Source organism: Pipistrellus kuhlii, unplaced genomic scaffold (assembly GCF_014108245.1).
Source record: "Pipistrellus kuhlii isolate mPipKuh1 unplaced genomic scaffold, mPipKuh1.p scaffold_m20_p_1, whole genome shotgun sequence".
Classification (NCBI taxonomy): Eukaryota; Metazoa; Chordata; class Mammalia; order Chiroptera; family Vespertilionidae; genus Pipistrellus; species Pipistrellus kuhlii.
Window position 1 is genome coordinate 58510891 of NW_023425404.1, and position 14663 is coordinate 58525553.

At 42.0% G+C, this 14663-nt stretch overlaps 1 protein-coding gene across 2 annotated transcripts in view; it reads right to left on the reverse strand.

Annotated features, from left to right (window-relative positions):
* Nucleotides 1-14663, reverse strand: part of FMN1 (formin 1) — a 373318-nt gene that overhangs the window by 33851 nt on the left and 324804 nt on the right. For both annotated transcript variants that reach the window (XM_036446920.2, XM_036446936.2), the window contains 2 exons: nt 7893-7944; nt 2992-3141 (listed from right to left, as the gene is read on the reverse strand). In XM_036446920.2, the coding sequence (XP_036302813.1) occupies nt 2992-3141; nt 7893-7944 (202 nt within the window). The remainder of the gene's footprint in view (nt 1-2991; nt 3142-7892; nt 7945-14663) is intronic.

The window sequence follows — 14663 nt, forward strand, 5'->3', positions numbered from 1 at the left end:
AGGTCTTTTTCACACCACTGAGGGCACACTGCCTGCACTCATAAGGGGAGGGGAAAGGGCCTGGTACATTTCCCTGGAGGATGAGTTCTGAGACTAGGAGCTGCATGAGAACTGGGCGGTGACAGAAAGGAGACCTAGGGGTGGTGCATTATGTATTTGTGCCCGGACACAGATGTTTCCTATCTTGCCTAATATTGGCTTAAATGACAAGGGAAGCTAAATGCCATCAATATACCATCATAAAGTAGCTTTCTCTTTTCCTGGGTATAGTTAATCTGCAGGTAAACCATATTGCTCACAAGGCACAAGAACAATGGGAGCTTTTATAGTCATTTGTGTGTTCAGAGGTTGTTCTGGGTCTCACAGTGGACAGTTGTTACCCTGACATGGAGCCGCATCAATGCAATTGTGCATCAGGCTAACGAATGTGTTTTCATGGAAACCATACTAAGCAGAGCAAGAAGTAAAGAAACTCCACTACCTAAGATTGACCTCAAGTGGCTCAAGGTAGTTTCAATACTTACATTCTATTTAGGAGTGATTCTGTCCCTTTAAAAACACTATTATTGATCCTTCATTTTCCCCAATATCTGGAGTTTTAGTTGGGCTTCAAATATATCTAAAAATCAAGTGGGTGCAATTTCTCCTGATGCTATCCGAACCAGTTTTTTTCCCTCATACAAGCCATGAAGTTTTCATTTGAATTTTGTTTCTGAGGATGACTTTGGACTATGTTATATTACCTCGTGACATTTAGTATTGTTGGGATTTATTGGATTTCTGGGAATTGTATAATAAAAAATGATAATATCAAACATCATTAATTAGGTGTCAAACAAAGTACTATTGTTTCTTACTTTAATTACAATAGAATTCAAGTTAATTTGCTTATTTTATCAGAGCAATATGGGATTCCAACCTTTTAAAATCTAAAATCTTTAGCAGACAGAGGACAATTATAAAAAAATCCCCACTTCACAAGAAGATATTAATCAATTTGTTGAAATGGCTGAGCACTAATAAACATAACATGCTAACATCTCTTAGCAAATAGATTTTTGTAAACAAGCTGCTTTCAAAAATATTTTATGAGGCATCGTTAACATTCAGAGATGCTGCTGTTTAGGTTGGAAACCTCGGTGATCCATCTCGCACAGCGCGGCTGGAATGGAGAGACCCCTCAGTGAGAAGAACTGGAGAGGGGCCTGTAAAGTCATGACCCTTGGAAGGTGTTGGTTTACAGAGTGTGAGGTGGGCAATTCACCAGCTGCACCCAGGAAGCAGTGCTACAAATGCCTATGGCGAGGAGTCAGAGGACACATCATTTTAAAGGACACCAACCATCACCCCTGCAGACCCACAATTTATCTGGTCTAACCTCAGTGACGGGGAAAAGGAACTTCTTAAGTTAGAACACACTTGCCTATTTTGACTGAAGATTATTACAATGAAAAGCAATCAATTACCCTCTCAGTTGTTTTTGGTTTTTGGACCACTTTAGGGCTCCCATCTCAAGGACAAATTTAGTAAGGACTATACTCCACATTTGAGGTAGGAAATCTTAAGCAAAGGCCACACATTCGGAGCTCACTGCTGGTCTCCTGGCTGTCAGGTGTGGACGTGGGGAGGGAGAGGAGCTTGGTGCTACCACTTTCCTATGAAGCTCACAAAAGAGGATTTATTCCTTGGAAGCTAAAAGGGTTAAATAAGCAGCTGCAGGGCAAGAGCAAATGAGGTGGATGTCAAGGTTTTTAGAATTTTTTTTCATGTTATTATCAATGATCTTTTTCTTTAAAATGTCACTTAACTATTTCTCTGCTTCCGCTTCTCCATATAATGGATGTACTAATGTTAATTCCCATGTTCCCAAAGAGGTAATGGTGGAAAGATATGTTGATAAACATTTTTAAAGCTCTCTGACTTCCTTAGAAAGAAAGCAGGCTTTTGAAAAAAGAACACATTTAGATACTCTCAGCAATACTGGGTCAAAAAATCTCTAACTTTTGATCACTTTTAAAAATAGCTTTTTAAGGTGAAATATATCAGTGTATTGTGTGTGTGTATAGATATACTATACATATGCCTTTTCTCTGATTACAAAGTAAAGAAAAAAAGTACTGATCTTAGAAATTTTAGATCTCAATTTTAGTGAGATATAGATGCTTTGATTAAATAAATCATTTCCCTTAATTTGTAGAAAATTTTTTTTTGTTTCCTTCCACTCTACTTTGAGTGACACTCTTATGCATCTGTTCTGCAGGGGTAGTAGCAAGACCTGTTTGAAGTTTAAATCTGTGACACCTCTGTAGAACAGTGGCAACCTGATCAAAACAGTGGTCAAGCAGAAATGCTCTCTTTCTACGAATGCACACACACACACACACACACACACACACACACACACACACCTCCCTGCATTCAGAGCCGAGGTTTTCCTTCTACCCTCAACTAATAAAACCAGGAGGCTGCAATGAGGCCTAGCGGCAGGCAGTTTGATGTCCTCAGCAGGATACGGGGAGTCAGAAGTGGCGCTGTAAATCCAGAGCGGGGCTTCAACACTGTGTTAAGTGTGGCCTGAGTCTCGGAGATTTCCCTTTGATGCAAGTTCAGTATATTAATGGGAAAAGCATTCACTTTTATTTGTCTGTACTGTCTGCGACAGCAAGGCTGCCTCATTTAGCCCGGGCCAACATGAAAATACACAGAGAAGCAATCTGTTGCAAATTAGCACAGCTCCCCTTTCATTTACTAGCTAGTAATTGGAAGGGGTTAAGAAAGTGTAACTTATCAGACCACGTGAGGGTATCTGCTTGTGTGGACAGCAAGCCTCCCCCGAATTGCCCTAGGAGCCCCGAGGCAATAATCCTTCCCCATGGCCACTCGGCCTGAAAGACAGCACTGACGTGTGTGAAATGTGTGCGTGTTGCTAGGCCTGAGAAGGCAGTTTTCTGGACTCCCAAAGGGGGTATTTGTGACTTTGTCGGAACTTACCTTTCTTTAGATATGTTTTTACTCTCTCGTTTCCAAATCGTCTTGAAGTCACTGCAGAACTCGTACCACACCATAAACACGTAGTTTGGAGTGATCTCCTTCTCACCAGACTTTGGCTTCATCCCAAAATATCCCACTGTCGTTTCAAAACTGCAACAGGCAGGAGGGGAAAACAGAGTGAGGGAGAGGGTGAGAAACTGTCAACACCAGTAGGGTGATAGAGGAATACGGGGGGCGGTTTCCTGCTTCTCCACTCTCTGTCTCCATTACCCGTTTGCTCAAATCCATTTTCTAAGAAATTCAATTTGACTGGGGATACTCCTAGATATATCTCATCCATGTAAAATCCAGTGTGTGTGTAAGTCGAGGGGGTATACAGGTAAAGCTTCTTGAGTTTGTTCTTCATCTCCAATCTATGTCATGTACCTGTTCTTCACTTGAAGTTTAATGATGACGGGGAACACTGCTGGCATATTGGCTCTGTGGAATTAAGCGGTGGTCAGTTAGAGAGCCCAGTGGGAATAATTAATCGGTTGAGTGTTTCATGGAAAATCAAGACTGTTCTCTCCTATTCTGGCACCTTCTGGCGTTGTAACCTGAGGCCAATCACTCAGCATCAGACTCAATTTTCTCAAGGGTAAAGTAAGAGACTGAGCCCCTATAATCTTTAAGAAGGCTACAGTTTTAAAGCTTTATATGATACGAGAATACAGACCACCAAATGCACAAAGGTATAAGTACAGTTGAGGGCATAGCAAGATTTGGATGGAAAATCATCTTTGATCTTAATAAATGACCTCCAACCTGGTCCAGGTTTTGCAAAGTAGATTCCCAGAGATCACTGAGAGCCTCCTGATCTACCCCATGGACTCTCACACCAGACTAGCCAGGCCTCCCAAGCAGCCCTTCTTGGAGGCACTAGCTTGGCAGCAATTTATAGCTCTGCACTCAATCTTTCTACCCAGCCACCCCCACCCACCCCAAGCCTCACAAGCTCATTTGCCATGAGCAAGAACACTTAAATAAATGGCTCCTTTTTCTAGGGTGTTGGAAACTAATCAAAGCAGGAATGGCTGGCCAGGTTTATTACTACTCAATGCTCTATCATCTGTTCAGACACAGCATTTTTTTTTTTTTTTTTTTTTTTTGTGGCCATCCTGAATACTGAGTTCCTAATGGAACTCTATTCAATGGCAATTGTAAAACCCCGAAGCCCCATTACTATTACAGAGCATACTTTCATCTCGTTCTCAGTTATTGGCCAATATGTATCTCATAAGATTTTACCACAGTTCACAGATGAACTGTTAATTGATTCCATGGCTATGATTAGGCGAGATCCAAGCTGGGGCTGCAGCTCTGAGTCCCATAAATTCTTTGTGCTTCTGTAAATAATAAATCTGTTTTTAATGCAAATTAAACTACTGGTCAGGGAATTTTGGCTCCCAGTTATTAAAAGACTGGGAGTGTATAAGTGGAGAAAGGCAACAACTGCAGTAATTTCTTAAGGGACTCTCTTATAATACCGAACATGCATATTTTGGCGCAAAACCAGCAATGGAAGAAAGTACCAATGTCCACTTTTACCAGGCGGGACCCATTTTGTGGCAAGAAGAATTCTGATAACACCAAAGCACACTCTATGGCATGTAATTCTATTTCATTCAAACTGAAAATTATATTAATGCAGCATGGAATGCATTGTAGAGAGTTTTGGGAACTATAGGATCTGGCCATGGTTTTCTTACAGAGTGCTGGGGCTTTTGAATCAGAAGAGAAATTACATGTCAACTTGTCCAATATTCTCATTTTACAGACGAGAAAACAAAGACATGGAGAGACTGATTGTCCCTTTTTATTGGCAGCGTTGGGCTGATCTTGGGCCTCCTGATTCTCAGGGAAATGCTTTGTCCTTCCTCCCTCCCTGTGGCTCATGCTTGCTGACCTGGGCATTCAAGAAATACCACAGTTTCCCCCCCATTTTCCCTTTAGACACAGTTGCCCCTGTATCTTTCATAACGTGTGTTACCCCCAGCAAAGGACATCATTATTTTCTTCTCTTCCAAGATGCTAACCTTCTATACAGAAACATATTTCTTTGTGCATTCATAGAGTGGAGAAAGTCTTCCAAGGTGAGTCTTTAGGGGAACAAACGGTCTTCCTACAGCCCAGCAGGACCCAGTGAAGAGCACAGAGCCCCAGTCCGGGCTCCTGGGATCTCCCCGCACCTCGAGCGTTATTGGGAGTCTCGAATGCAGGACCAAGGCATTGCACACACTGGTGCAGTTGCAGAGAATGGCAGCTCTGTTTGGGGGCTATCGCAGAGCTTGAAGAAAGCATACTGTCATCCTGAGGCCTCGCTTTCCCCGACTGAACTGAAGCTAACCGTGTACCTCCCTCTCTCCCCTGGGAGCTCTGAGGTCCTGCTTACTCACCCTCAGAGGGGGCAAAAATAAAGGAAAGGGAGAACTTGAGCATTTCCCCACGATGCGCTTTGGGAACTAAGAAGGCAAGCGAGCCTCTTAAAAGAACCGAAGTAAACAGAGTCTCAGGGGATGGCCTGGCCTCGGCACCGCAGCCGTGATGGAGAGCAGCTGATCCGAGGTGCGCCTTGTTTGGATCCCGTGTTCTCCCTTTGCCCAAAGAACAGCTAAAAGCCCATCTATGAACCTACAACTACCTGATAGTCTAGACTACTGTCCTCCCAAACAAAACTCTTCCTTTCAAATTCAATTTTGACTCACAGAAGATTGATGATTGCAAACCTTCTGCCATTTGGGCATGAAAATTATCAATCCCAAGCAGCCAGGAGAATTTTCTCCAACAAAGGGGCAATCATGCTTTCTGGAATGTTTATTTGCCAGCAGATGACTCTAAATTAGCTTTCGACTTTTAAAAAGTGGATGGATTTCTGATCATGTTTCACATAACTTCTTGACTTCACTCTAAACTCTTCCCTGACTCCTTTTCTCCCTGCTTCCATTCCTTGTCTGAGCTGAATCCTTACAATTCAGCTAAACGTTTTTAGAGTGCAGACAGTCATTCTACCAAAGAGCGCGTGGCCAACTGAACGGTTTTCCTTTTGCAGCGTTGAGAGGCCAGAGCGGAACACATCCCCTTACTGTTTCACATGCGTGCCTTCAGAAACTGCTTAGGAAGAGCAAATATTCCTTCGCCTCAGAGTAAATTGTTTCTCTTGAGAATAAAACATAAGAATTTCCTAAATCTCACACGAATATTGCAACACTGACCACCAACCTCCTTAAAGAGGGTAACCAAACAACTGTGGTTTCTACATTAAAGATGGGATCGGATATATTTCATGTATGACATGAAAGCTAGACTACCTTCACCACAAAGTCATGGAAAACGCTGACAGCCAGAATTTATGGTCCCCCTCAGCATGGCTAATACGTAGCAGCAGCTTTGGCTCCTCGAAGGTGGGCCCCCTGCTCCTGACGCAAGAATCCTGAAGAAGTATTAGAAGTGACATCCACCCCAGAAGCTGAATTTCTGTTTGGCCTAATACTTATGTGCCCTCATTGAGAGTTTCCTTTATGCATGCTGGTTATTTCTGTCTCACAGACGTAGTACTTGGACACATGGAGGATGGGAAGCTTCCTGTAGGGATAAGGCCAATAAAGGGCACAGAAATCCACACATTCACACAACCAGGTGACTGTCTTCATTGTCAAAGATTATCATGTGAAGATGAAGCCACGATTCAAGAACATGTCTGCACTTAGGAAAATGCAGGGTTTACATTAACCTCGCTCTCATCTGCATTTTAATTTAATTAACGAATACAGCGGAGAGCAGGGCAGGATGTGGGACTTGTCAAAGCAGAGCAGACGGCATGGTCCCGTCTTTCAGAGCCCCCAGGAAGAAAAGGGCTCATTTGTAAAGTTTGTTCATTTGCATTTAGCGAACTCTCCTCACGTATTTGTAAAGCCCGTTTTTCTGTATGTGCCTCTTCCTGCTCTTATTTAATTTTCTAGTACTTTTAGAATTATACCAGTAACATTTATCAGTTTTCTGCGCTGGATATGAGAATGCCTCAGTATATTCCCATTCCTCCTCTAAGAGGGAGGGATAGCCACACTAAGCTGGTCAACTGATAAAAAGAGAACCCCTCTGGGGCCCACAGCTGATGATTACTGGCCTCTCCCACTCTGATGGCCATTGAGAGAGGGAAGTAGGGAAGAGCTTGACTAGGAGACCTCCTGGGAGTTTTCCCTATAGAGGTCATTCCCCTCCTCCCCACAATGTCCTCTAGGCTCTGAGGAAAGACACAGTAAATCTCTTAGGTGGTTGGATCTAGTTGTAACACTAAGAAGGACCACGTTGTTCCTGACTCCCAGGCAGTGGTTCAGGAGCAGAGTGATGGAGGAGAGGCAAAGAGATGGAAATAGCGTCATGACATGAGGCAGGTGAGTCATTTCCAAATGATCTCCTGCTTTTTAAAAAATCTCCTGCTTCTTGAGGAAGAATATTCCCAAGTCCTGTCACAGTGCTTTCACTCCCGCTCTCCACAGACTGTTATTGTTCATGGAGGCATAGTTTTAACAAATGGGGCCAAAAAATGGTCAGACATTATTCGAATAAAACAAACCAGTCACAAAAGGAAAGGTACTGTCTGAGTCCACTTACAGGAGGTCACTAGAGCAGTGTCAAAATCACAGAGACAGATATTAGAATGGTGGTTGCTAAGGGCTGGGGGAAGGAAATGGGGGAGTTAAGAGTTTAATGGGTCCAGAGTTGCCTTTGAAGGAAATGAAAATTTCAGAATATACATGGTGCTTATGGTTGCACAGCAATGTGGAATGTACTTAATGATAATTAATACTAATAATAAAATGGCTAGTCAAAGAAAGGGCTGGGGCCAAGTTAGAACTGCTTACCTTTTCTGTGCATTCTCCAAGTGACTTTCTTCCATTTTATGCTCTTTTTTGGCTGTGAAAGAGAAATAATTATGATTAAAATAGTATTTTCTTCCATCATATTTTTTGTATAATATTCTAACTTTGATTATACTCATTCATTATGGAAATAAGCCCAAATTCAGGGGTTGGCAGCTCCTACCATGCATAGCGGAAAAGGCACTCAGTTTACTATATTTATCACCACTGTGTTCTTTTTCTTAAAATCTTCAATTGAGGATGTGCTTAGAGAGAGAGAGAGAAAGAGAGAGAGAGAGAGAGAGAGAGAGAGAGAGAGAGAGAGAGAGAGGTGAGAGAGAAACACTGATTGGTTGCCAGCCCAGGCATATGGCCTGAGGACCGGAAACCTTTTGGTGCATGGGACGGGGACAACACTCATCATGCTCAACCAACTGAGGCATTCTGGCTAGACAGCATTGCTTTCTTGATAACAGGTGTAGCTAGCAGCATGGGGTGGGGGCATTTAATTTATGTTTTTACTGGGACACTTGTGAGAGTGAAAGAAGGTGACAGTAATAATTGCCCCTGGACAAAGCATACATTGGTACAATCCTGGCCAGGATGGAACATGTGGTCACCTGGCTATGGTTGGCCTCTTTGTGAGCCTTAGCCTGTGCTCAGCACTTCCCCTTCTTTCCCAAACATTATATTATAGTTGTATACTATATTCTCTAAGTCCAGTACATTTTAGCTAACAAAAATAATTTCTTTTTATATTGACACTAGAGACTCGGTGCATAAAAATCATGCATTCAGGGAGGAGGCGTGTCTCTCAGCCTGGCCTGTGCCCTCTCGCAGTCCAGGACCTGATTGATGGCTTAGGTCCGCTCCCACAGCTGCGCTCGCCAGCTGTGAGCCCGGCTTCTGGATGAGTGGTGCTCCCCCTGTGGGAGCACACTGACCACCAAGGGGCAGCTCCTACATTGAGTGTCTGCACCATGGTCGTCAGTTCGCATCATAGTGACCGGTGATTCCGCCATTTGGTCAATTTATTCTGCACATTAGCCTTTTATTACATAGGATTATTTGGCTTTGATAGCTATACCATTTTAGATAAAGCCATAGTTAGGGGGAGCTATTGTGATATAATTTCCCCCCACTCTCCCAGCAGCAAACTTAGCCAGATACAGAGAAGTTACCTATGTCTTTCATAAGTGACACCAAGTTCCCCCAAATGTGAAACAACCTAGTAGTTTGTTCTTATCCAGTGGTTCTTAATTATGTGCCTGGTCAAACAAGAGGAAAATTCTTCCAAGGCCTAAGTGGTCTTCCTGGACACCTTTGCTGTTCTCCATCACCAATGGTCTCTAGCTGGATGCTCTCATGCTGTGTTAAGTAGACTATGGTCAAGCCATCATTGCATATATACAGAGTGACAAGAAATACGCTCCCCAAACTGAATTAAGCTTTAGATAAGCACTGGTAATGGCTCTATGAATATGGTTATCTGGGGGGGAAATGGCATCCAAATACAAAAAGAGGTATTCCTAAGAGGCAATGCATATAGTACAACCTCTGAGGGTTTTGGGGAAAAGAGCCCTCAGAAAAATGGTAAAAATCTAGAAATCTCAATTTTTCCCAAGCAAAAGGTCTATGCACAGAAAGAAATGGTAGCCCCAGTCCATGGTGTGACCTGGAAGGTCTCCCAGCCTAAAATACTTCTCCTGCCACAATGTGTGTATGACATTCCTAACCAGGTTATTATCCATTTTAAAGTCTTCAGACAGAACAAAAAGATATTATCTGTAAGGAAAATATTTAAATACTGGAGTCACATACACAAATTCTAACATCTTCAACAAACAGGGCAACCACAGGCCAGGTGCAATATGCTGATATTCTAAAACTTGACCTTTAGCTTCTCAATATTGGTACTGATACAATTTCAGTCTAGGGAAGCCAGAGGGAGTGGTAAGGACATGGGAAGGCTACACTCCATTCAAGGGAGGAAAGGCACCTGGCAGTGTTACCAGATTTCTATCTTTTTCACAGAAGCTAAGATTTTTAAATGGATGTTCTCAACTTAGGAAAAAATGTTTCAAGCACTCAGCAGGACAAAGAGTACATTCCTGTTGGCCATATCTCACCCTGTAAGCTCTCACTTAAGCCTTTAGTAGCTTGATATATGGCATAGGTGGGCGTGTGCTTTCTTCTGTGTGCCAGATGGGTGCATGGAATCCCCCACTGAAAAAAGGCAGACAAGGTCCCTAGAGATCTTTTTTCCTGGCAACGGTCCCTAGAGAACTTGCTTTCTGGCTGGGGAAGGTAGACAATTAAACCCAAGAGAATAAGATCAGGTGTGAGCAATTTTTGATAAAGGGTAGCAAAAAAACCCCAAAACAAAACAAAAGAAAAAAATCATTAGAGCACAAATTGTTGCCTATAAAAGGAGACTCTATGTGGGTTACTGCATTAAGGAGCACCTGGGCAGCAAGAGCATGCAACAAAGGTATTGGGTACAAAAAAGGGACAGTGTTTAATTGAAGATAATAAGTCTTAGATAAAAACTGTCCTAACCTACAACTTTGGCTAGCAGTGGCCCTGATCTCTGTGTGGGATTTACCTAGACTTCTATTCTACATAGTCACCTGGATAGTAGTATTTAGGTGCTTCTTTTACAGTTTAAACTTGGCACTATTTGTGTGGTCTGCGGGAGGGCAGACTTATTAGAAGTTTGGAGAAGTTGTCAGATACTGTCACTCACTGCACCAGGGGAGACAGAAATAACATGTATCCCCAACCTTGCTCTTCTTTCTCCTTTTTACTTTCACAAAAAGATGTCTCATTGTCTGCAATGAGTTAAATATAATTGCTTTCCAGTTGGGGTACTTAAGAAGCTACTTAGAATGCAGATAGTCTCAAAGTTTAAGACAATAAAGAAACAGAGAAAAAAGTCAGAGTACAGAGTACTGAAAATGAGAACTTTTGCATAACATCAATTTTGTCTTCCGAACTCCTTTATGAAACCTACATATATATACTGTGGTGATGTGAATGTTTGGAAGTGCTCAGAGAACACTGGGTGGCAAGTTTGCATGATGACCTACCTACAGCATACATGTTCTGTCATTGGTAGAACTATGTTGCTTTTCTTCCACTTTCATTTCCTCCAATAAAGAACATCTATTATTTTTCATAATTCCATGTCACAGAGAGAAAGCAACATGGCTTCTTTAGAAGGTTTGTTTGTTTGTTTGTTTAAGAAACATCAATGTGGGTTTTATTTAATGCAGCCTTTACTGAACAAAGAACACTTGCTTTTGCATAAATCTTCAGTGCCTTGGAACTTGGTTTCCTGATTAATTTCATAGCCATTGTCTCATTAGTGATTATAAAATTTCTCCATAAAAACAATTCTGAAATTCATAAGGACTGTGGCCTACCAAGTGAAGCAGTAAAGGCCCTTTTTATTCAATGGTTATAGGCCCAAGGAATGCAATCCAGAACTCAAGAGAGCTAAATGTCAAGTTTTAAGCCCAGCTCCACTGTTCAAGTGTCATGGACAAGTTGCATGTATATCCCCTGTTCCAGTTACTCTGCTCCAAAATGAAGATGTTAATTTCTACCTCCCACATAGTTATGAGAGCCAGACACAAAGGGAACAGTGCTCAGCTGCATGAGAATCTCTGCAGTCAGATCTCTGATGGATCCATCTCACGCTGAGGCTAAGAGTGGGTTCAAGCTTCTAGTTGGACGGCTGATTTGACGGAGTTAAATGAGGTATAGGCTAGTGGGAACAGCGTGAGCTTTGCATCAGGTGGACACGGGCTGAATTTCTGCTCTGCCATTTATTAACTGAAAGACCTTGGGGAAGTCACTTAATCCCATTGCGTCTTAACCATAAAACGAGTAATAAGATGTACCTTGCAAGATGGTTGTGACTATTGGATGTGCTGAGCATGAGAGGTTAATGTAGTGAATAACATGCTAGGCCCTCAAAATCAGCAGCCATTGATTACTGATTGACTGGTAGCAAATGCTAGGAATCACTATTCTGGCTCTCTGTCTTTGGTATGGATAATACAATAATTCAAGCATAATGCTCTGTTCTTTCTTAAGAATGTCCACAGCCACACTCAGTGGACAATAATTTTGCTAGTGATAAGTTTCAAGTTAGACTAGGTGTCCTCTGCTTAAAATCTCAGTTTTCCTTTTTACTTACAAAGCCAGTGTCCCTACCATGGCTGCTAAGGCTTTTCCACAGAAGCGTGTTCCCTGTCCCATCCCATCTTGTTTTATTTAATCCCCAGGAGTGAAAGAGAGTAACCAATTTATAATTGGGGGGGGGGGCAGGCGGGGAGTGTAGGCATGAGTGGACAGGCACTTATGATTATTCTCATCTAATTCTTTTTCCCACTTAATGACCATTGAGTTTTACAATCTCAGATCTGATTTAATCAATCACTTTCTAATATTAAATGAAAGATAATGATGCAGGAGTCTGTTTCTAAAAGGTAAGGAGCAAAGATTCCTCCTTTAAGTTCTAGATTCTATATAGTGACCTACTATAGGTTCCCTGCATGGCACATAAATACAGTTTTCTCTATTGACACTAAACTGTCAACTTAAAAAGGCAAACTGACTGCAATCCTTATCAGAATACCAACGGCATTTTTCACATAACTATTATATAATAATTAATCCTAAAATTTATATATAATATATCCTCATGACCTTCTTTAGCCTATGTCAATATTCTAATTATAATGCTTTATGTTTAGGAATCCTAGTATATCTCTTTTTAAGTAACCTATATTCAACATATACATTTGTTTAAAGAATGGTTTATGATTTTGAGAGAGGAAGGGAAAGAGAGAAGTATCCATGTGAAAGAGGAACATCCATCAGCTGCCTCCTGCACACCCCCTACTGGGGATTGAGCCCACAACCCCGGCATTTGTGCTAACCAAGAATCAAACCAGCAACCTCTTGGTGCACAGAATGATGCCCAACCAACTGGGCCACACCAACCAGGGTCAATATACACATTTTTCAGCTAAAATAAGTGATTTAATATATAGGCACTTTCCATGTTTAAGGCACAACAAAAAACAAGCCAGGTGAAGTTGCTTCTTTCCTGCAGTTTACATTCAGTTGTCATATAATAAACAAATGAGCAAATGAATTAGTGCATCAGGTAGATAATGTCTGTGGGGGGGAAAGGAGGAAGGGGAGGAGAGGATGCATGCAAAGGATGATCTTTTATTGAATGAGGTCAGGGAAGGTGATATTTGGGCTGAGACCTATTGGGGTAAGGGAGCCAGCAATGCAGAGACTGTGGGTAGCGTTTCCCAGGGTGGTGGAAAGGCAAGTGCGAAGATCCTAGTGCATGTGTTCAGTGTGCTCAAGCATCAGCAAGGTGACCAGCCATCCTGGAAAGGAATGAGCATGGAAAAGAAGAGGTATAGCCGATTTGGCTCAGTGGATAGATCATTGGCCTCTGGACCCAAGGGTCCAGGGTTTGATTCCTGTCAAGGGCACATACCTCCGTTGCAGGCTCCTCCCTAGCCCGGGCCCTCTCAGGGTACATGCAGTAGGCAACTAATCTATGTGTTTCTCTCTGTCTTTCCTTCTCTCTGCTACTATCCCCCCCCCAAAAAAAAAAAAATCAATGGAAAAAATATCCTCAGGTGAAGATTTTTTAAAAAAGTAATGACTTGCAGAGCCTTCTGGAACATTGTGAAGACTTCAAATGGTTATGTCAAGGACAATGGCAAGTTGTTGGAAGATTTTAATCATGAGAGTAACTTTAATAACATTTACATTTTAAAATCAATGGTGAGTCTTAGCTGAGTGACTCAGTTGCTTGGAACATTGTCCCATACACCAAAAGGTTGCAGTTTCAATGCCAGGTCAGGACACATCCCTAGGTTGTGGGTTCGATCCCCAGTTAGGGCAAGTATGGGAGGCAATCGATCAATGTTTCTCTCACACATCTATGTCAGAGCATGAGTTCCTAATCTTTAAATTCAGAATTGTATCTCAGTATCACCGATTTCTTTAGTTATCTTGAGTATTTTTTCAATGCACTTAAAAACATTATTCTGGCCAAGACTGGTTTGGCTCAGTGGATAGTGTCAGTCTGTGGACTGGGGGGTCCCAGGTTCGATTCCAGTCAAGGGCATGTACATTGGTTGCGTGCACATCTCCGGTGGGGGCTGTGCAGGAGGCAGCTGATCGATGTTTCTCTCTCATCGATGTTTCTAGCTCTCTGTCACTCTCTCTTCCTCTCTGTAAAATATCAATAAAATATATTTTAAAAAAAACACACATACACATTATTCTGAGAAAGGAAATCAGAGGCCTCCCCAGATTGTCAAAGGGACCTGTGAGTGTAGAGAGTGTGCAAGGATTCAATTAATTTGTTTGAATCTGAGCAGAACTGCAAACGGTGCTGGGTTTATAATAGGATCATGAAAAACTTCAAATAGCCAAAGCAATTTTTGTTTGTTTGTTTGTTAATCCTCTCCTGAGGATATTTTTTCCATTGAGTTTTAGAAAGAGTAGAGGGAGGGAGGAAGGGGAGAAGAAGAGAGAGGGAGAGAGAGAAGAAAAAACTGATGTTAGAGAGATCAAACCTGCAACCCATGTATGAGCCCTTGACCCAGGAATCAAACTCTTGGCCCTTTGGAGCAGGGACCAATACTCTAACCACTGAGCAACAATGATTATGGTAGCAATCTATTTTTTTTTAATTAAAAAAATAATTTTTAGTGAGAGTGGGAGAGGAAG